Source organism: Chionomys nivalis, chromosome 19 (assembly GCF_950005125.1).
Source record: "Chionomys nivalis chromosome 19, mChiNiv1.1, whole genome shotgun sequence".
NCBI lineage: Eukaryota > Metazoa > Chordata > Mammalia > Rodentia > Cricetidae > Chionomys > Chionomys nivalis.
The window spans coordinates 42,960,952-42,983,442 of record NC_080104.1 but is presented as its reverse complement, the minus strand read 5'-3'; the positions used below and the strand labels follow the sequence as shown (position 1 = coordinate 42,983,442).

Sequence of the window (22,491 nt, the reverse complement as noted above, 5' to 3'; positions counted from 1 at the left end):
CCTCTCTCCCTTTCAAGGAATGCCCCTAACGCTGAGTGAAGTTTTATGAAGCCCACCTCATAAAGGTCCGTCATGTCCCGACAGTGCCATTTAGGCTGAGGACCAAGCCTTTGACAAAACAGACACTTCAGATTGCAATCTCAGCACCAGGCTCTCTGAGGCAAAAACTCAGTTGGGAGTTGGAAGCCTCAGAGTGAGTCTCTGCTCTGGCTTGTTGTTCCATGGTCGAATGAGCTTAGAAAGTAGCAGAAGCCTGAGACATTGTGGTTCCTCGTGGCCAAAGTAGGAACGGCTCCCCACAGCCAGGGCTGCTCTGTGTGTTGTCCTTTGGGAACCAGTGCTGCTTAGCCTAGCCTGAGGCACCACTTCCACCGACCCGCTCATCCCACCGCAGGTTCGAGAAGATGGTCAGTGGCTTGTACATGGGGGAGTTGGTCCGGCTCATCCTACTAAAGATGGCCAAAGTTGGTCTCCTGTTTGGGGGTGCAAAATCCTCCGCTCTCCATACAAAGGGCAAGATTGAAACCCAGCACGTGGCTGCCATGGAGAAGTAAGTTGCTGGGGTGGTCCTCCTGCCTTGCCTTTGTGGGGGGCTGGGGTTGGTGGCCACACACTATATGCTCAGGTGACAGAGTAGCAGTAGGACCCAGACCTTCCTCCTTCACAGGGAGTTTCAGCCCTGGGCGTGGTTTTAGACAAGTCAGACATCTGTGCTTGGCTCTGTGTCCCGCTCTTGTGGGTTCATTAGCCAGGGGCTGCGCTATTAGGATGCTCCCCCCCATGCTTTTTTTTTCCCTGCCTTCTTCCTCCCTTAAATAGTGACTAGTAATGTTTTTACAGTCGCGGATCTCTTGGGGAATTAGAGCCACGTGCTTAGTAAACAGTAGCAGCTGTTTTCAGCGCTGATATCACTGGCCAGACTGTGTTATTGTGAGATAGCACACACATCCCGGGAGGATGGCCACAGCATGGAGAGGTGCAGACCTCTCTTCCTGTCCCCTGGCTAGGTATAAAGAAGGCCTGGCCAATACGAGAGAGATCCTGGTGAATCTGGGCCTGGACCCCTCGGAGTCGGACTGCATTGCCGTCCAGCAAGTGTGCACCATCGTCTCTTTCCGCTCGGCCAATCTCTGTGCTGCTGCTCTGGCAGCCATCTTGACACGCCTCCGAGAGAATAAGAAGCTGGCCCGGCTCCGCACCACGGTGGGCATGGATGGAACCCTCTACAAAATACACCCCCAGTAAGTGCCGCTCACCAGCCTGTAGCTGGGTGGCTAGAACCAACTACCTCTTAATAGTTCTGAGATTTCAAGGGGCGGATGGAGGAGAGCCTGCATTTTACACTGCTGGCCGGTGCTTTGGGGGCTCACTCTGAAAGAGATGGGTGGTGAGCTGAATGTGGTGCACTTGGCAGCAATCCTAGAATTCAGAGGGGTGGCCCAGTAGCAGGTTCTCTAGGGCAGAACAACGGAGAACTCCACTGTTAGGAGGTAGGAAGAGAGCAAGGTTGAGGCCAGCCTGAGCTATACAGCAAGACCCACCTTAAAAAAGAAAGTCTGTTAAAGCAATTGTCTAATTAGAAAAGTCAGTCATCCATCTGTCCATTCATGTATACATCCATCGGTGTGTCCATCATTTATCTCTCTGTGTCTATATGCCTATCTGCCCGCCTGCCTATCTGTCTGTCTGTTTCTCTCTCTTCCTATCTCCTAGTCGCCTTTCCTTCTATCATCTATCAAGCCGTCTTTCTCTCTACTATTTACCTACTGCGTGGTAAGACTGAAAATTCAGAAAAACCTAGTTACTGATGAGGAAAATTGGTGACGGCAGAGGTTGCCAGGTCCTGCTAGGAAGATGTGGAAAAAATGAAAATTTTCTGGGAGGATCCAGAGTGAAAGACCCCCTAGCTAACGGGGGCATCTTTGGAAGCCAGGAGAGTCCACACTAGAAAGGACTGAGCAAGCAAATCCTTCCTCTTCGGACAGAGGGGACATCTATCACCCACTGTTCACGCACACGCCCTCTGTGTTGAAACATCAGCTCTTCCCTTAGCTTCCAGAGCAAGCAGGGCCTCTAGAACCCGTTGCCCGCTAGCCGCATGTCTGTTCCCACTGGCCATACCCAGCTCTTCTGACTGTTCAATATCCGACTGTCACCTCTACCTTCAGGTACCCCAAACGCCTGCACAAGGTGGTGAGGAGACTGGTTCCAAACTGTGATGTCCGTTTCCTCCTGTCAGAGAGTGGCAGCACCAAGGGGGCCGCCATGGTGACCGCGGTAGCCTGTCGAGTGCAGGCCCAGCGTAAGCAGATTGACAAGGTGCTGGCCTTGTTCCAGCTGACCCGAGAGCAACTCATAGGTGTGAGGGACAAGATGCGGACTGAACTAGAGTACGGGCTGAAGAAAAAGACTCACGCTCTGGCTACGGTGAAGATGCTCCCCACCTATGTCTATGGGATGCCTGATGGCACAGGTAGGTTGGGACAGTTGTCACCTGCTCCGTAGGGTGTGCAGAGCTCCCATGGACACTCTGCAAACACAGTGAGTGTTAGAGCCTTGGGCAAGAGGAGACGGCAGTCAGTAGAGGTTAGTTCTGGAGCTGCAAGACCTGGTTAAACCGTGTGTGTGTGTGTGTGTGTGTGCCCGCGAGCGCGCAAACGGGCATATGTGTGTGTGTGCACATGCATGTGGCCATGTGTGTGTGCATGCATGTGTGTATGTGTTCTCAGTGCAGGTGAGAATAGGAACTGACCTCATGCTGTGAACCAGCAGAAGCCCCCAGGCTGCGCCTGAGCCTCCCTCTGGACACTTGGGCCCTGTGGGCCTTCAGGGCTTCCCCTAGCAGGCCCTTTTCTGGGTTCGAACTCTGGCATTACGCCGCACTGTTTTCTGTCCTGACTTCTCCAGCTCCGGATTTTGCCACTGCTCTGTGCTCAGCTGAGGAAAACCGCTGAGCAGTGGAATTCTCTGTGACCTTCTCTGTGGCTGCCTCACTGCTAGGACTCTCTGGAGCCTCTGCTGGGAATGAGGACCTTTGCTAACTGCCTTTGATGTTTTTCTTTAAACTTTTTTTAAAAACTTTTATTTATTTTGGAGGTTAGAGGACAACTTGTGGGTGTTGGTTCTCCCTCCTTCCACCCTATAGATTCTGAGGATCATAGACTCAGGTCGTTAGACTTTGTGGCAAGTGCCTGTACCTGCTGAGTTCAGCTCTCTTGCTGGCCCATGCTCTTACTGTTTGCCTTGGATGCTGTCATTTCTGCCTTACAAGCCGCTTTGCCTGTTACCTGAAGAGGGAATATTCCCAATTTATGAATGCCACAGACTAGTAAGCTTCCGAGGCTCACATACCCCAATCTTTAATATTAATTTTGGTGTTTTGGTTTTTTGAGACAGGGTTTTCTGTGTTGCCCTGGCTATCCTGGAACTAGCTCTATAGATCAGGCTGGCCTTGAACTCACAGAGATCCACTTGCCCCTGCTTCCTGAGTGCTGGGATTAATGGTGTGCACCATGGCCACTTGGAATCTCTTAACAACAATGGTTTTTCTGGAGCCAAAATCTTTTCAGTTTATGGACTGACAGAACAATAAGATACACCAGGCGGTTCTCTCCTTTAATGCATTTGCTTTTTCTGCCCTTGTCCTTCAAATCTCCACGAAGCAGCACTGTTCTGGGCCCGGCAGTATAGTATAGTCCCTGCCCGTATGCATGGGGCTTAGACAGGGAGGCAGATGGAGAAATGGAAATGGTGACGATATAAATGGCCTGTAGTACCAGGAAATGGCAGGCGCTAAGAAGAAAAGTAGAGGTGACTGGGATGGCTTCTTTGACAATTTTGAGAGAGAGAGAGAGAGAGAGAGAGAGAGAGAGAGAGAGAGAGAGAGAGAGAGAGAGAGAGACTGGCATGGTTAGAACTGAGTAAATAAAGGGAGAGCGCGAGAGTTTGTGTAGACCAGGCTCTGACCCCGTGTAGACCAGGCTCTCACCCTGTGTAGACCAGGCTCTCACCCCGTGTAGACCAGGCTCTGACCCCGTGTAGACCAGGCTCTCACCCTGTGTAGACCAGGCTCTCACCCCGTGTAGACCAGGCTCTCACCCCGTGTAGACCAGGCTCTGACCCTGAGAAGCAGAGGAGGAAGGGGTGCTGCGGTTGGGGACCTGCACAGTTAGTTCCATGATGTAGGGCTGGAGGTGGCTTCCCAGCCAGGGGACTAGGTAACGAGAGTTGGTTTATACCAGACTAGTGAGATGGCTCAGGGGGTAAAGGTGCTTACAGCGGAAGCCTGGCAACCTGAGTTCAATCCCAGGATCACACGTGGAGGTGGAGGGAGAGAACAAACACCACAAAGTTGTTCTCTGACCTCTGCATACACGTGTGCCGTGCCGTGGCACACGTGCCCTCCCACCTGCACCCTCCCACCTGCACAGCTGCAGACACCAAAAGGAGAACAGGCTCGCGCTTATGGTGTAAGGTCCCCTGGATGGTTTAAACAGGATGGAAATGCTTTCCACTCAGGATAGCTGACCAGGATCCCCCCTTAGGGTCCCCCGAGTGCCTGGTGAATATCACCTCTACCAGAAACCCTGATTCAGCACAGTACTCGGGACCTGTTGGTCAGTGGAGTTTAGAGCTAGAAGAACCCTTGAAGGCCCAACCTCCTTGTAGGTTTTGTTTGTTGTTGTTTTATTCTTTGGGGACTGACTCCAGTCCCCAAATAAATACAGGAGACTTATTCTTTCTTACAAATGCCGGGTCTTAGATTGGCTTGTTTCTAGCCGGCTTTTCTTTAACTATCCCATCTACCTTTTGCCTCTGGGCTTGTACCTTTATTTCTGCATTTCTTTTTCTCCTTCTTATGTCTGGCTGTGTGACTGTGTGCCTGGCTCCTGGCATCTTCCTCTCCTCCTTTTCTTGCTTGTTCCCTCTTCTTTCTTCTCTTCCTATTTATTCTCTCTGCCTGACAGCCCTGCCTATCCCTCTCTCCTGCCTAGCTATGGGCTGTTCAGCTCTTACTAGACCAATCAGGTGTTTTAGGCAGTAGCTTAACAGTTAAACAAATGTCACATAAAAGAATGCAACACATCTTTGTGGCATTAAGCAAATATTCCACAGCATAAAAAAATTGTAACACATAATTTCCACAACACCTCTTCCTTCAGTAGACATCGAAAGAAGCCCAGGACAAGAAGCTCTTTCTCAGAAGACGTGGGTGGTATGGGTGGTGCATGGGTCTTGGGGGAAATGAGGGCCAAGAGAAATGTCCTGGCTTAAGGCTGGTTCAAGGCGCCTGCTGGGGCCTGAAGCTCCTTTGGTCTAGGAGTCCAGGAGCAGAGGCTTCCTTTCTGCTGGGCTTGGCCCTCTATCCTTCCTCTAAGCTTCCAATAGGGGTCTCTGCTCAGCCTTCGTGGGTGGGGTACAGCCTTCATTTTTCTCTACCACAGAGAAAGGAAAGTTTCTTGCCCTGGATCTGGGGGGAACCAACTTCCGAGTTCTCCTGGTGAAGATCCGAAGTGGACGGAAGTCAGTGCGAATGTACAACAAGATCTTTGCCATCCCCCTGGAGATCATGCAGGGGACTGGAGAGGAGGTGAGCCTTAGGCCTGGGTGCCAGCTGCCACACCCCTCAGTGCCCGCCTTGCATGAATGCCACTCTCTCTCTGCAGCTGTTCGACCACATTGTGCAGTGCATCGCTGACTTCCTGGACTACATGGGCCTCAAGGGGGCCCAGCTACCTTTGGGCTTCACGTTCTCCTTTCCCTGCAGACAGACGTGCATCGACAAGGTAAGGCGGCCTAGAGGCTGCCCTCCCTCACGGCAATTTCAAGGTTCCTCTTGTCCGTACTCACATTAGGTTTTGTCTCTGAGACAGGGTCTCATGTATTCCAGGCAGGCCTCCAATTCCCTATGTAGCAAGGATGACCTTGAACTTCTGAACCTCCTGCTTCTGCCTTCTGAGTCCTGGGATTACAGGCATGCACCAGCACCACTGTACCCAGTGCGCGTGGTGCTGGGGGTCGAACCCAGGGCGGTGTGTATACCAGGCCACTGTTCACAAGCTGGGAGTACATCGTGTAGAAGGTTTTAATCATGTAAAGGTTTTTCTGTTTACACCTTTTGTTAATCCCTATTTGGTGCTTTGAAATTCGCAAAAGAGTTAAGGGTTCATTCCTCTGCAGGCAGCTGGGTGCAGGACTCCTTACAGCTACTGTAATCCGCTGTTGCTCAAGTTCATTCGACAGAATGCCATAGTGCTTTCACAGACCCTGCTCACACCCTCCTGAATGCCATCTCTAGATTACGTCCACAGTGTAAATGTTGAGCCAGTCATTAGGGAGGATGTTCAGAGTCCGGATGCATCAGGACCGACCCAGTTCCATTTCCTGAATACTTTTAAAATTACTTTTGTTTTTGAGTCTCTGCCTGCGTGTGTTTCTGTGCAACACAGTGCCTGTGGAGGCCGGAGGAAGACATCAGATGCCCTGGAATTGGAGTTCCACGGTAGTTGTGAGCCACCAGGTGGGTGCTGAGAACCGAACCTGGGTCCTTTGCAAGAGCAAGAAGCCAGTGCTCTGGACTGCCGAGCCGTCTCTCTAGCTCCTTTCTGAACATTGTTCATCCACAAGTTGGTTGGATCTAGGGAGTATCCCTCTCAGATGTGGCCTGCTATGCCATAAAGGGACGCATGAGACCCTATTAGAAAAGAGGGGTCCAATCATTTTATGGAGAGGTTTGGGAAGGTAATTACCAGGGAAGGCTAATTAGTACAACTGGGAAATGATTTTTGTGTTCTTCTGAACAGCACATGTGAACAGGGAGGCACTGAAGTTGTAGGGTTTTGTTCTTTGACAAAAGACAGTTCACCCAGGTAGCCTAAGGGCACCTGCTTGTAACACCAGCACTTGGGAGATGGAGGCAGGGGGATCGAGAGTTGAAGGCCAACTGTGGCTAAGTAGGGAGTTCAGTGCCAGCCTGGGTTACATGACATCCTGCCCTTCACCAATAATGAGGAGGAGGAGGGAGAGGAGGTTGGATTAATTGAGATATAGTATGTATACCAAAAGCACCCACAGTGTTATTCTGTGCCAGACATGGGCTTTACCTGATTTGGGATGGAGGAAGAACAGGAGAGCAGTTAAGAGCACCGACTCTGAGCCATATTGTCAGGCTTCTCATTTATTGGCCCTGGTTTGGTTTCCTCATTTTATAGGTGAGGTTAGGGGCTGGAGATGAGTCAGCAGTTAAGAGTGTTTACTGGTCTTGCAAAGGACTCAGGCTCGGTTCACAGCACCCAGATGGTGGCGCTAGTCCCAGAGTATCTGACACCTCTTCTCACTTTGACACCTGCACACACATGATGTGCATACACTCACAGGCTCTCACACACACGCACACACAAGCACACACGCATACACACACACTCATACAGACTTAGAAGATAAATATGTCTTTATAAAACGAGGGTAGAAATTCTGCTTACTTTTGTAGGCGTGACTGTGGGTTTTCAGATTTCTGTGTAATTATAGTTGACGGTTTTGCCCATTGAAAGTAGATAGCAGAGCCACGTTATGTGATCTGGGAAGCTCTCCACAATGTGTCACTAAGCAAGGAAAACAACAGTCGTAATTTACACAAAATATGAATTTGCTCATTTCAAAGTACATGTAGTGGAGAGAAAAGGGTTTGGAGGGATTTTACTCTTAGGAAGGGAAGTCAGGGATTTACTCCTCTCAGTAACATTTTAGTTTAGTTTTTTTTTTTTTTAAGCCAATGCACTCATGCCATCACTGCCATTAAGAATGAATAGACTAACGGGGCACAGCGGGGCACAGCGGGGCACAGCGGGGCACAGCAGGGCACACCTTTAATCCTAGCTCTTGAGAGGCTGAGACAGGCAGATCTTTATGGTCTACTTAGTGAGTTCCAGGACAGCCAGGGCTGCATAATGAGACTCTATCTCAGAAATAAACAAAACAAAATAAAATGACAATAACAAAAACTAAAACCGAAAACCAAAACAAAACATAAAAAACAACCAACCAACCAAGCAAACAAACAAAAAACAAGCCAGAAAGAATGAACAGACTGTGTGGGGAAGAACCCAGCATGGTTGTTAGTGGTTCTGAGTGATGGATGGGCCTCAAACTCAACAGCACCTCTGCTCCGAGACACCGGCATTTCACGGCTGTCCTGATGCCCAGAGAAGGCTGGTGAAAAGAGTGGGCAGCTGGGAGCCAAGATGGCAGTGGTCACAGGGGAAAAGAAAGATGGAAGTTATATATTATTTTTTATATGGCTGCAGTGTATAAAAAAGGTTTTCCAGTTGGGAGTATGTCCAGAGAACTGTGGAGGAGAGACTTGATGGCTGAGGGCCTCAGGGTGTGATGTCGTCTAGTTAGGGTCCCATGGGCCACCCTCCCTGCCACCCTCCCTGCCACCCTCCCTGGTCCAGCACCCTAGTGCCGCCAGTTGCTCCCACTTCCAGCTTTCTAGGCTGCAGAGCTGGGCTAGATAAATCCCAGACCAGGGTAATAGCCCTAAACACTAACATACCACCACGAACGTTAAGTGTATTGATTGTAGAAAATATAGAAAAACTAAAATGTACTCATAGTGGACTGGAGAGATGGCTCAGCAGTTAAGAACACTGGCTGCTCTTCCAGAGGTCCTGAGTTCAATTCCCAGCAACCACATGGTGGCTCACACCTAGCTCTAGTGGGATCTGATGCCTCTTCCGGCATAAAGCATGCACGCAGATAGAGCACTCATACACATTAAATGAATGAATGAATCAATCTTTTTTTAACATGTACACATAGTCTTGGATCCAAAGATAATCATCCCTTGGGCACATATCATTCCAGGCCCTTTCCTCGGCTGAATATTTCTGTCATTTTAAAAATAAAAGTAGGCTTAATCTCTACCTGTGTTTTAATGACTTTCATTTAAAAGTGTATGATGAGTACGATTCTCCAATGCGCCGTGTTTCCTGACGGTGCAGTTGTTCTGGTTTGTGTCAGCTTTGATAATGAGGGAGAAGACAGTAAATCCTCGCAGTACTCTTGGTGGGAAGACAAGATGGCGCTTATCACTGTATAACAGTGCCTTGGCTGACAGGATTGGCCTTGTATAACTCGACCTCTGGGGACTCCTCAGTCTGTTATGGGCCACATTAGAAGCAGGATGACTCTGACTCCAGACTTTGATTCTGTGTGGCAGCGGCAGGAACACAGGTGACTCTTGAAGACCGTGTGGGCTGTGGAGAGTCCATTTGTCAGGAGTCCTTGTCTGGGCCATGTTGGGGCGGTAGAGATAGAAGCAGGCCAAGAGCACGCATGTTCCGCGGGATCAGATTCGTACCTCATGTCTGTAGGAGCTGCTCTATGACCTTAAGATGTGCTGCTCAAATGACGACCCCTTCTTTGTTTCAGGGGACTCTAGTAGGGTGGACCAAAGGCTTCAAGGCCACCGACTGCGAAGGGGAGGACGTGGTGGACATGCTCAGAGAAGCTATCAAAAGGAGAAACGTAGGCTATGGACCTTGCCCTCTTCCCCTGGGCCCATCCCCTTTCTGCCATGCTATGCCCAGGCCCTGTAACACAGGCCTTGGTGCCTCTCACACAGTCTGTTTTCAGGGTCGTTGCTTGCTTCCTTCGCAGGAGTTTGACCTGGACATAGTTGCAATCGTGAATGACACAGTGGGGACCATGATGACATGCGGCTATGAAGATCCCAATTGTGAGATTGGCTTGATAGCAGGTAAGTGAGTGGTCAAGCGTGACCCCCAACCTAGTCCCATCTGACTCTCTTGAGGAGTTGGGCGGGGTCACTGCTCTACTGCCAGAGAGTACTCTAAAGGTGGATGCAGTTCAGTCTGGGGTTCTAGGCCAACTAATTCCAAATCTCTTAATGTCTGTCTCACCAAGGCTCTAAGCCATGGTCATTCTGTTCACTGAGGAAGAAGACACACAAAGGAGTTTTCTTCCTTTTCTTTCTTTCTTTCTTTTTTTTTTTTTAAGATTTACTTATTTATTATGTATACAATATTCCAACATTCTGCCTGCATGTATGCCCACACGCCAGAAGAGGGCGCCAGATCTCATTACAGATGGTTGTGAGCCACCATATGGTTGCTGGTAATCGAACTCAGGACCTCTGGAAGAGCAGCCAGTGCTCTCAACCACTGAGCCATCTCTCCAGCCCCTTTTCTTCCTTTTCTTCCCTTGCATTTTGGACATCTTCATACTTGATACCGTGTGTCATCTTTAGATTCTCCCCTCATTACAATGCCCCCCTTCCTTAGACTCCCTTCTTTGAACTTAAGGTTCTGATACCTGTGTCTTGGAAGGAAGGAGGCCACCGTGGGACATGATTGTCTGGGGCCACAGAGCTGGGTTCTGACTCTGACTCTGCTACACACCTTGCCATTGTCTAGATCCGTCTGGCTCTTTGGGTGCATGTGAAGGGCAAGATTTGAAAGGAGACTTAACTGGAGAAAAGGAGTGGCTTGAAGTGACACAGGAGCTTTAGATGCCTTTAGAAGTAGCCTGGCAGTAGTCCAGATTTAAAGTGGCTTCCAGAGGAAGAAGGGGACAGGTGGGATTTAAAGATTGAAGATGAGCATGAACGGCCTTCTAGGTGACAGCATAGCTGAGTGGTGGCAGAGCCTGGAGAAGTGGCTCTGGGGCTTGTCTGGGCTCACGGGATAAGAGCAGGAGGCTAGACAGGCACATGAAGACCAACAGACATGTGTTTGGTGCTCTCCCTCAGACTCCCATCGGCTCGTGAGCATGAACAGGCTAAGTATTCTGACTCCTGTGAGTTTCCTCATCAGCAGGAAGGTTGGGCCACATCCAGGAAGTCACACAGATGAGGCCTTTGCAAGTGAATAGGATAGGTACCTAGACCACTGTGTGAGCTCCAGGGCCAGGTCGTGGGCAGGGAAGAAATAATGGCTCCCAGATACCAAAAGTCCTCTTGTCCAAGGTTGGACTATTCCTCATGGCCCTCGTGCTGATTGCTAAGCCTGTTGCTCCTTGGAAGCTTTGTTTGCCGATGAGATTGCTGCTGCTGCTGAGGATGATGGGGAGGATGATGATGAAAATGATGAGAATATTGATAACAATGGTGATAGAGATAATCATGATGATACTGATGATGGTCAAGATGGCCAGGATGTTGGTGATGATGATGAGAATGCTTCTGCTGTGAGGATGCTGATGGGAGTGATGGGGATGATGATGTGACTGGAGGTACTAATGGTGATGCTAATTATGGTGATGGGGAATATGATGGCAGCGATGATGATGATGATGGCACTGCTAATGATGGGAATGATGCTGACGGTGTTCCTGATGATGATGGAGGGATGATGATAGTGGTGGTAACGGGGACAATGATGAGGACGGGGATGCTGTTGCTACTGCTGAAGATGGCAAGTATCACTCATTGGCTACTTATTTAGCATGTGGAGAAGATATACTAATGCCTTATTTTTGTCTTTATAACAACTCCATAGAGCACTTGCTTAAGACTGGCCAGCTGAATACAAAGCGGGAATCCTGTCTAGTCTCTGTCTCAGACCCCACCTTTTTTATGGGACTCACCTGCATCTCTTAGATCTAGTGTCGTCTTTGAGGTCTAAAGTCCCTCCATGATTCCTTCCAGGGACGGGAAGCAACGTGTGCTATATGGAGGAGATGAGGAACATTGAGCTGGTGGAAGGGGACGAAGGGCAGATGTGCATCAACACGGAGTGGGGAGGATTCGGAGATAATGGCTGCATAGACGACATCTGCACCCAGTACGACAAGGAAGTGGATGAGGGCTCCCTGAATCCGGGCAAGCAGAGGTGAGAAAGGCAGGTGCTTGTGTGTGCACTGTGTGTGATGGGAACAGTCTCTCCAAACCCAGGAGCCATTCTGTTCTGGTAGCATCAGCCTGATTAGCCTTGTCTATGTCTAGACCTCTGTACCAGATGTCAGTGTGGGATCATCCTGGAATAAAAAAGGCCATCCTGGTGTTTCTAACAGGGAAGGAGGGGTCACTTTTCTAATCGCCGTTGAGTACTATAAAGGCTACTGGGGTTCAGGAAGCGGTGTACTAGGCCCTGTTTGTGAGCCTGGGCCCTTCTCCTGGAACAGGGTTGGGAGACTTCTGTAAAGGACCAGAGAGTGTTTTAGACTTTGTGACCTCTACGATCTCTGTCGCAGTTAAGCTTGATATTGGTATAATAATATGTAAGCCGAGCGGAAACAGGTTTATTACGATGTCTGATAAGCAAGGAGAGGCTGAACAGGTTGGGAACATGCTGAGACTGGGTTCAAGGACACTTTTGGGGACTGTTGAGATGAGAGCATTGTCTATAAAGAGACTTGAGCAAGGACAGGATGGGTTTTGGTGGTCCTTCATCCTGCTTTGGCAATTTTTATGGCTGGGTGGCAGGTGAGCTGTTGTAACCCCAGGTGTGAGCCGGTCTGAAACAAAGGGCCCTCAGGCTGAGGGTGCAGCGCAGTTGTGGCATTCTGCTGTAGTACACACAAAGCCCAGGCTCAGTTCTTAGCACTGAATTAGGAAGGGTTTGAAGGCCTTATCTTCGAACTCCTTTGTGGCTCTTGGGTAAAGTGTCTGGGACTTGGTCCTGTGTCTCTCTGTGGGGGCTTCTATGTCTGGACCGAGGGTTTAATGGACTGGAACTGGAATTTCGAATGTAATGAGGACGTGGCTGCTCCTAGGTAAGGCTGATGAGGTTTTTGTTGTGGACAGGAGGGAGAGTGCAGCCAGAGGCATCTGGAAGAGTCCAGAGCAGGGAGAGAAAGCAGCGGACTGAACTGGGCCATGCAAGGAGCGAAAAGGAGAGAGGGCCAAGAGATGGGAACAAGAGCCAGGAGTGGAGGACCAAGAAAGCACAAGGCCAAAACAGCAGAGTTAGACGGGAATGAGAAGCTGGGGAAGGGAAGTCCATGGACTGGAGAAATTTAGAGCAGGGGCCAGGGTGAGAAGAGCTGAGGAGCCAGGGATCCAGCATGTGCTTTGGTATGCTAGTAGGTACCACAGTGAGCCCTTTGTCCTTTGAACCTGACAGAGCTGCCTTGTGATTTTGTGCACTTTTTCTACTGGGTCCTAGAGCAGTTGTGGGGAGGAGACCGCCAGGTCTCAGTGTGCTTGGGTCTTGTGTTTTCTTTCCATTCACCTCTGCACTCGGTGGGAGTCAGGGTCCCCAGCACAGTGAGGAGCTAGGAGCGCTGTGGGACTGTGCTCCGTGGCCTGAGGCTTCCCGCCGCTGGCGCTTCCTAAGCCCCCTTCTTCTCTTTCTGTATGTCCTTATGGAGCATGATGGGAAAGGGAAAAGGATATTTTTTTCTTTTTTCTTTTCTTTTTTTGCACTCCTTGAGTGTTGGTAGCTTGTGATCTCTGGTGCACAGATGACTTCAAAGGCAAAGTTGATGTCCCTGTGTCTAATGCAAAACCAAAATCCAAATGAAATACAGCAGAGGAGATCCCTAGCAGCTTGGACTGGCAGCAGGAAGCTGGGAGGGCTGGAATTGGGGCCACTAGGGAGAGGGGTGACTGCTGCCTTCTGCAGTCTTTAGAATCCTGCTTTTTTACCTGGTTTACAGAACAAGCTCACACGAGGGGCTCACGTCACGTGACTGGGATATGGGAAACTGGGCTTGGCTCCCAGGTGGCTCTGAAGCCTACCTTTCTTACTTCACCCTGTTCTCTGTATTATATGTATTTGACGACTGTAGAAAGAGCTCCCCTAGGCCACTCTGGACCATGTGACATGCTCTGCACACCCAGATCTGGGTCCTTAGAAACTGTTTTTCTGTCCTCATCAGTCTTATCCCCTCTTCCCCAAACAGATATGAGAAAATGACCAGTGGGATGTACCTGGGGGAGATCGTAAGGCAGATCCTGATTGACCTCACCCGGCAGGGGCTCCTCTTCCGAGGGCAGATTTCAGAGAGGCTCCGGACCAAGAGTATCTTTGAAACCAAATTCCTGTCCCAGATTGAAAGGTAATGTGTGATCAAACTTACTTGCTTAGTGTGGGATGCTTGGGAAGGCAATGGCTGCCATCCCCCGGGTGGGAAGATTTGAGACTGGAAACCGAAAGCAGCACTGGGGGCGCAGCTCATTTGGGGCAGTGCCTGTCTAGCATGGCGATGCCCTGGGTTCCATCCCCAGCATCCTCATAAAGCAGGCATGGTTCCTCTCCGCACTCAGGAAGTGGAGGCAGGAGGATGAGTAACTCAAGTCTATCGTTGGCTGCCTAGTGAGTTTGAGGCCATTCTAGAGTCTATGAAACCCTGGAGAGAGAAACAGAGAGAGTGCGCAGGAAGGCGTCAGTAGGCATGACGTCCTCCAGTGCTACCTGCATCAGGTTCCAGCCAGAGGACAGCGTACTGCCCGGGGGAAGAGTTTAGCCTCAGGACACTCCATTGAAGGGACTGGGTTCTCTACCAAGGTTCCAGAAGAACTGCACAGAAATCCAGTTAGGGGAAAAGTTAACCCTGCTCTATTCCTGAAAAGATAGTAGATCTATAACTAAGAAAACCACTCATATGCTGTTACAAAACACAGCTAATTTTTTGTGAACTGTGTACCCTCTTAAGTTCTTTAATATGTGCAGACTTGTTTGGTATGTGCTATCATGTTACATATCATTTGCATATTATTTATCCAGTGTTTAGTCATAGGAAATTTCACTTAAAATGTGTTTGGTTTGTCTGTTTGTTTTTGAGACAGGGTCAACTATAGCCCAGGTGGCCTCAGAGTTACAATGTGGCTGAGGTCTGCCTCTACTTCCCACGAGCTGGGGTTCTGAAGGGTGTGCTGCCATGCCTGCCTTCTGTTTTCCGTTTTATTTTTTATTATGGAAAAATTTAAACGTCTCCGAAAGTAGAACAATAGTGAAGTGGGCCCAGTGTTTCCATCCCTGCCCCCAACAAAGGTCAGCTCATCACCCAAGTGGCTCTGTTGCACACTCCTACCGGCCCGCCTCCGGCTAGGCTAATTATAGGACCCACACCTATGTCAGCTCGTTTATGAATATTTCAAATGTATTTCTAAAATAGGAGCTCTTAAAAACCATAACCGAGTACCATTAGCATACCCCAAAGAGCTAATGTTAAACCTTAATCTCAAAATAGCTTTTTAGGCTGGGCAATGGGGGCTCACACCTTTAATCTCATCACTCGGGAGGCAGAGGCAGGCGTAGCTCTGTGAGTTCTAGTCCAGCCTGGACTACAGAGCCAGTTCCAGGATAGTCAGGGTTGTTACACAGAGAAACCCTGTCTCCAAAAACTGAACAACAACAACAAAAATAAAACAAAACAAAACATCTTCTTAGACTTCTGTTTCCCAAATTGCCAAACAAAACCAGAAACAAACAGTAGTGTAGTTGGTCGGTGCTTTAGTAGCCAAACAAGGCCTTCCTATTTGGCTGCAGTGTCTAAAATATATCTTACTCTATGGGCATCCCCTCCCTCCCTTATTTTCCCTAACTGCATAGCTGTTGAGGAAGCCATCTCTTATCCTACAACTTTCCTGTATTCCCGAGTTTGATGGCGATAGCATTCAGCACTCTTTGTTGTCTCTTGTATTTTCTGGAAATCTTAGTTACCCTGGATGCCTGATCAGATTCAGTGTTGAATTTTGGTCTGTCTATCTTTTTTCCATACTGTTACCACTCGCTGATGCTTGTTATGACAACCTTACGCTGTCAGCATTCATGAGAATATTTCTTGAACGAGAACTTCTCTTTATCATCTCATTAGTGTAATAATCATTTTGAATAGCTTCATGAGACTTCCCTGTTACTATACTATAATTTACTAAAATCCCCTTTAGTATATGATGCCAGGGTTATAATTTATGAATTTTTGTTATTCTGAGCAACACCATAATTACTATTTTTGCACACAGTCATTTGTGGCTTATGAATTATTTACTTACATTTGACAAAAGGAGCGCTTCCCCGAGAGTACATTGCTTTCTGGAGAGTGGCTTCTGAGGCTGGGGATATGGGTTTGTTAGAGCATTTGCCTTGCATGCACAGCCCATATGGTTCAGTCCCCAGCATAGCGTACGCCAGGTCTGGTGGAGCACGCTTGGAATCCCAGAACTTCAGAGGCAAAGAAAGACAAGTTTAAGGGTATCTTTGGTTATGTAATGAGCTCTAGGGCAGCCTGGGTTACATGAGACCCTGTCCAAACAACAAGAGGTACTGTCCCTTTCCACCACCACTATCAGTATGTACAGATACACTGGCTTCTCTCAACCTGTGCACACCATTGAATTTTAGTGATCTTTCTGGCTAGATGGTTATGAATGAGAAATCACTCCAGGGGCAGTGTAACAAGACTTTATTCCAAAACACAATTCAGCAAACTAACATGAAGAAAAGAAAAATGCATTGGTGTCTTCACTTTGCAAGTGAAGTCAGGGGTCATAAGGGAGCTGCTGTAGGGTTCTTGTTGTCTGGGGAGCTGGCAGGAGAAGATAGAATCACTGTAGAAGTGGGGGCTATAAAAAGACAGCTCAGGGGTTAAGAGTGGTGGCTGCTCTTACAGAGGACCTGCATTCAGTTCCTAGCACCAGCATGGCAACATCACTGCCTGGAACCCTAATGTCAGAGGATCTGGTGCCCTCTCCCTCTTTTAGCCTCTGCAGGCACGACTTACTCAGTGCAGGCAAAACACTCATACACATATATAAATCTTTAAAAAGAGGAGGAGGGGGGCTGGAGAGATGGCTCAGTAGTTAAGAGCATTGCCTGCTCTTCCAAAGGTCCTGAGTTCAATTCCCAGCAACCACATGGTGGCTCACAACCATCTGTAATGAGGTCTGGTGCCCTCTTCTGGCCTGCAGTCATACACACAGACAGAACATTGTATACATAATAAATAAATAAATAAATAAATAAATAAATAAATAAATAAGGAGGAGGAGGAGGAGAGGAGGAGAAAGAGGAGGTGGAGTAGGTGGAAGAGGAGGAGGGGGAGGAAGGAGAATCAGCAGTGGCATATGGTCTAGAATGCTAATGAGCAGGTGTAACCAGCAGGATCCCCTGAAAACAGCTCCCCCCTCAGTCAGCCTGGCTGGCTGGCCGGTGCCTTGTGTTCTGTTTCCCCTGAGCCCAAACTAGTTCTTCCTAGAAGCCAGGTATGGCCTTTATCTCAGCACTCAGCTGAGGCAGGAGAGTCAGCATTTGAGGCCAGCCTGGGTTTCAAAGAAAGACCCTGGGGAGAAGGGGGGAAAGGGAAGTGGAGAGAGGGAGAGAGAGTTCACTTTCTCTGTTGGTGGTGTGCTTGCCTAGCATGCAGGAAGTCCTGGGTTCGATTCCTAGCATCACAAAATAAATTTAAAAAAAAAAATAAGCAAAAGGAAGAAAACCAAGAAGTGCTTATAACTCAACCAAGGTCTCAGGAGCTGTCCTTCAGCCTTTTCTCTTTTTAAAATTTTCTTAAAATTGATTTTATAGAGCTATACATTTTTCTCTGCCCCCTCCCTTCCCTTCAGCCTTTTCTGGTCAAAAACAAATGTTAAAACAAACTCACTGAAAAAAAAGAAATAAAACCCAAGCAAGCATACTGTCCCGAGACCAATGGTACACAGTGCTTTAACATCCCTGGCTTCTGCAACCGTGAGCATTTCCCATGACATGAAATCCCCAAGGTCTGCAGATATGGAACTCTGTAGCCTGGCTGGCCACTGTCTGACCCCTGCGTGGCCACAGTGGTGACCTGTCAATCATTCTTTGGAGGGCACTAATTTCCCCTGAGCATTACTGAGATGGTTAAGTATGCAACCTCACAGGCTTTAGCTTAAGGTTCAGAGGTGAGCGTAAGTATCATTGGTTATCACTGGCTCCCTATGACTTAACTGGAGTCTAGACTTGAGGCCAGTTTGTCCCTGTGGTGCCATTTCTCCGTACATGTTCATGGTCCTGTCAGGTTCCCATTCTTTTTAAAATTATTTTTATTACTTGAGAATTTCATATATGCATGTAATTTGTTTTGGTCAAACCCACCCCCCCCTCTCCAGTTCCTTCCTCACCTCCCCCACACCATTCCCTCCCCTGTTTCATATATTGTTTTTAAGAAAACCCTCTGGGTCCACCTTATGCTGCCTGGATGTGCATGGGCGTAGGGCCATTTACTGGAGCCTGGGTAGACTTTAGGGGCCCGCATCCTGAGAAAACCGACTCTCTCAAGCTCACTGTCCCTTTTCCAACAGCCATCAATTGCCATAGCTCCTCGGCGAAGGGTAGGCTTTGTGACCTCCTCCGCCATCCACGCTAGGTCCTTCTCAGGTTGTGTGCAAGTAGTCACAGTTGCTGTGGGTTCCTGTGCAGCATCCTGTCGCATCCAGAAAACCGTTTCCATGTAGTAGGCATTCACTATCTCGCTTCTTAAAACTCCTGCCTCCCGGGCTGGAGAGATGGCTCATCGGTTAAGAGCATTGCCTGCTCTTCCAAAGGTCCTGAGTTCAATTCCCAGCAACCACATGGTGGCTCACAACCATCTGTAATGAGGTACACTCTTCTGGTCTGCAGGCATACACACAGGCAGAACATTGTATACATAATAAATAAAAAACAACAACAACAACAACAACAAAAAAAAAAAACTCCTGCCTCCCCTTCTGGGATGATACCTAAAGCTTGGGAGGAATGGATGTGACCTGGATGTCCTGACGAGGGCTGGTTACTCTGCAGTCTTCTGTCCTGTCTGTGTTAACCAGCTGTGAGTCCCTGGGGAAAGGGTTCCCACTCTTTAATGCATCTATATGTGCCATATATTCCTGTAGTCACTTGATCACTGAATGTCTCTAATCCTGCCCAGGCTGCTGCTGAAACAGTTTCATCTTTTTTGTTATGGTTTTTTTTTTTTTTTTTTTTTTTTTTTAGACAGGGTTTCTTTGTAGTTTTGGAGCCTGTTCTGGAACTAGCCATTGTAGACCAGGCTGGTCTCAAACTCGCAGAGTCTCTGTCTGCCTCCCAAGTGCTGGGTTTAAAGGCATGCACCAGTACCACCCAGCTTTTTTTTTTTTTTTTTTCTGTTTGAGACAGGGTTTCTCTGTGTAGCCCTGACTGTCCTGGAACTCACTCTATAGACCAGGCTGGCCTCAAACTCAGAGATCTACCTGTCTCTGTCTTCCAAGTGCTGGGATTAAAGATGTGCACCACAGCCGCTGGGTCATAGTTTCATCTTCAAAGAGCACATAGTAGCTGGGTTGACAGCACATACCTTTGATCCCAGCACTTGGCAGGTTACCATGAATCTCAGGCCAGACGGAGCTACGTAGTGAATGCCAGGCCAGCCAGAGACTATACAGCAGGAAATTGGCCTCCAGAATGGGAGAGAGTACCGCAGGGGAGTGCTAAGTTGCTGGGAGGCTCCTGTCTGAGAGGATACCCCTCGTACCACAAACCTCATATTCCTGGAACACATCTGGTCTGCTGGTTACCGACCCCAATATTAGCTCCTAGTGAGATGGGCAAGGCTGTGCCTAACACAAGGGCACTCACACCTCGCTCTTTAAAGGCAAAGGGACTTCTGAGGGTGGAGGACTTTCTGCGTCTCTGACATTTTACACCCTCAGTCACTGACAGCATTTGTCCAGCTAAGGCCCCTTCCAGAAGACTCTGGATCATATGAGGCGGGTCCAGGTGCAGAAGGCAGCTCCTAATGTTCTGCCCTGCTTGTCCACAGTGACCGGCTGGCCCTCCTGCAGGTCAGGAAGATCCTGCAGCAGTTGGGCCTGGACAGCACGTGCGAAGACAGCATCGTGGTGAAGGAGGTGTGTGGGGCCGTGTCACGGAGGGCTGCCCAGCTCTGCGGCGCAGGCCTGGCTGCCATTGTGGAGAAGAGAAGAGAAGACCAGGGGCTGGAACACTTCAAGGTCACTGTGGGTGTGGACGGAACTCTCTACAAGCTGCACCCTCAGTGAGTGCCTGTGATGGACATGGGAACTGGGACAGAGGGCAGGCATGCTGGTAGCCAGGGCTGGACCTGGTGGGCAGAGGGTAGGCATGCTGGTATCCAGGGCTGGACCCACACAAACTCCTCCTCTTCACAGTGGGGCGATGTGGCCCTATGGGGAAGTAACTGGGCATGGTAGAGCCCACTGCTGTTGAGGCTGAAACAAGGGCTGGTGCTTCTGCTTCCTGGTTGTCCACATGAGGCTAGGAGCCTAGCCAGGGTCCTTAAAAGACCTTAAAGGTCCTTATCTGTGCAAGGTCAACAGCAGTGACCTCTGCCTCTTAGTGCCCTCCAGATACTAATGGGCACTACCCAGCACCAAAGAAGTACACACTGTGATTACAGCACTCAGGGCCAGGCAGAGAGCATGGCCAGAGTGCCAGCCAGGTTTGACTTGGCCGTAATTTCTCAGTTCGGTCAGTGGACAGACAGATGAAAAGCCCCATCACACACAGAGGGTTGACTCTTGACCTGGCCATGTAGCAGCCAGGTGGCACATGGCCAGTTTTGTGTCTATTTTGGCTCTTTTTCTGTAGAATGAGGATAAAAATAAGTCAGAGTCACCTTTGAAGCTGTCATGAGGCTAAAGTTTAATAGCTTCACTAATAAAAAGTTATTACTTTTTTGGCTTTTTTTTTTTCCCTTTTTTTGTTGTTGTTTCTGAGACAGGGTTTCTCTGTGTAACCCTGGCTGTCCTGGAACACACTCTGTGGACCAGGCTGTCCTTGAACTCAGAGATCCATCTGCCTCTGTCTCTGTGTGGAAATTAAAGGCGTGCGCCACCACCACACGGCAAAAGCTATTATTTTTGTTCAATGTTTCCCATTTTATTTTGGTGGCAAGAGATGGATGAACAAGATTATAAAATCCCTGCGGTGCTGATCATTGATTGGTTCACAGCTTCTCTCCTCGTCCTTGGTGACACACATTTTGGGGTTCGGTTTCTGCAAATATAGACTTTAAAATATTTTTACATTTATTTTGTGTGCATGTGTGTGCATATATGTATGCATGTACATATGTACATACGTGGATGTGCGGGAGCCAGATCTCTATCGCCACATGGGGCCCAGGAATTGAACTCGGGTCATCAGGCTGGTGGCAGCCCCTCCAGACCATCTCGCCAGCTCCAAATCTCTTTCTTGAACTAAGATGACCAAAGGCAGAGAGAAAGCATACAATCCTTTTAAAAGGTGCTGATGCCAGGCAGTGGTGGTGCACACCTAGGTATTTAATCTAAGTTTGAGGCCAGCCTGATCTACAGAGAGAGTTCCAGGACAGCCAGGGCTTCCCAAGGAAACCCTGTCTTGAAAAACAAAAAACAACACAAACAAACAATAAAAAGGTGCTGACAAACAATTTGATGGAGTGTCCCCCCCTTCACAGTAAAAGCCCTCAGAACTAGGAATGAGAATCCCTTAGTCCACTGAGGAAACCCTGGTCACAGCAGTCTGTCTGCCAACCCCACTGCAAGGGCTGATGTGTCTTCCTCTTCGTCTCAGCTTTTCCCGGATACTGCAGGAGACGGTGAAAGAACTGGCTCCTCAGTGCGGTGTGACGTTCATGTTGTCAGAAGACGGCAGCGGGAAGGGAGCAGCTCTGATCACAGCCGTAGCCAAGCGGTTACAGCAGCAGGAAAAGGCCTGTGACGCCTCATGCTGACCAGGGACCACCAGATGACCTCCTGGCTGACCTTCCCCTCTCCCTTAGCTTCCTGGTGCTGGCTTGGCAGTGACACTCAGCGACACCTCCATTTGGCATATTTTGGCCAATGATGGGCTGGCGTTTGAAATCAAAGGATCTGGCCCAAGAGATCCCATTTTGGAAAATTTTTCAGTTGAACTGCCAGCATTTGATAGCTTCGAGTCTCTCAGCTGCTGGACTCCAGATCTGCCCGGGTGTTCCTCTCCGGCATTAAGCGACCTCTAACCTACAGATGAACCCTTGGGAGGGAGAAAGACGCTTAGTGAACTAGGAGATCTAGCTTAACATGGCCTCACTTATGTTGGCTTCCTAGGCTCTAGGAGAACAAGGGCTTTGGCTCATTTATCTCCAAATGCGGAGAAGTCCATGGCTCTGGAGTCAGGAGGAATATTTCCATATTCAGATGCTCTGTGAGCACCCTGGGGTATCACTCCCCAGATGTGTATCGAGGGCTGTGACACCACTTAAGGTACTGTCTTTCACTTCATGTCATACAGTAAGTGTCGGTCACTGCGGTTCACATGTGTTCCAGGACCGTTAGGTCTATGAAATACAGTCCGAGAATAAAAGAAACTTGGGTTTCTGGGAAACTTGGCGTGAGGTATTGATCTCTCATCTGAGAGGCTTGTTGGCACCTCCATGTCCTGTCAGGAGACTAAGGGACCTGTAGAGCCAGAAGGTGCTTTGGAGCCAACTCTTTAGTCCAGACTTCCTGCCAAGAGGAGGACATGAGGAGCAGATTTTCCAGGTTTCTCTTGATTAGTGAAGTCCTTCCAGGGACAAGCAGTGACCGTG

The 22,491-nt window shown here is 48.9% G+C and overlaps 1 protein-coding gene across 1 annotated transcript in view; it reads left to right on the top strand.

The window, feature by feature from the left end:
* Nucleotides 1-22,277, top strand: part of Hkdc1 (hexokinase domain containing 1) — a 39,234-nt gene extending 16,957 nt beyond the window's left edge. Inside the window, exons 8-18 of the mRNA XM_057751058.1 lie at nucleotides 395-550; nucleotides 1,008-1,241; nucleotides 2,169-2,473; nucleotides 5,445-5,590; nucleotides 5,667-5,786; nucleotides 9,433-9,528; nucleotides 9,661-9,760; nucleotides 11,669-11,852; nucleotides 13,867-14,022; nucleotides 19,723-19,956; nucleotides 21,495-22,277. Coding sequence (XP_057607041.1) covers nucleotides 395-550; nucleotides 1,008-1,241; nucleotides 2,169-2,473; nucleotides 5,445-5,590; nucleotides 5,667-5,786; nucleotides 9,433-9,528; nucleotides 9,661-9,760; nucleotides 11,669-11,852; nucleotides 13,867-14,022; nucleotides 19,723-19,956; nucleotides 21,495-21,654 — 1,891 coding nt within the window. The 3' untranslated portion in view covers nucleotides 21,655-22,277. The remainder of the gene's footprint in view (nucleotides 1-394; nucleotides 551-1,007; nucleotides 1,242-2,168; nucleotides 2,474-5,444; nucleotides 5,591-5,666; nucleotides 5,787-9,432; nucleotides 9,529-9,660; nucleotides 9,761-11,668; nucleotides 11,853-13,866; nucleotides 14,023-19,722; nucleotides 19,957-21,494) is intronic.
* Nucleotides 22,278-22,491: the final 214 nt, after the last annotated feature.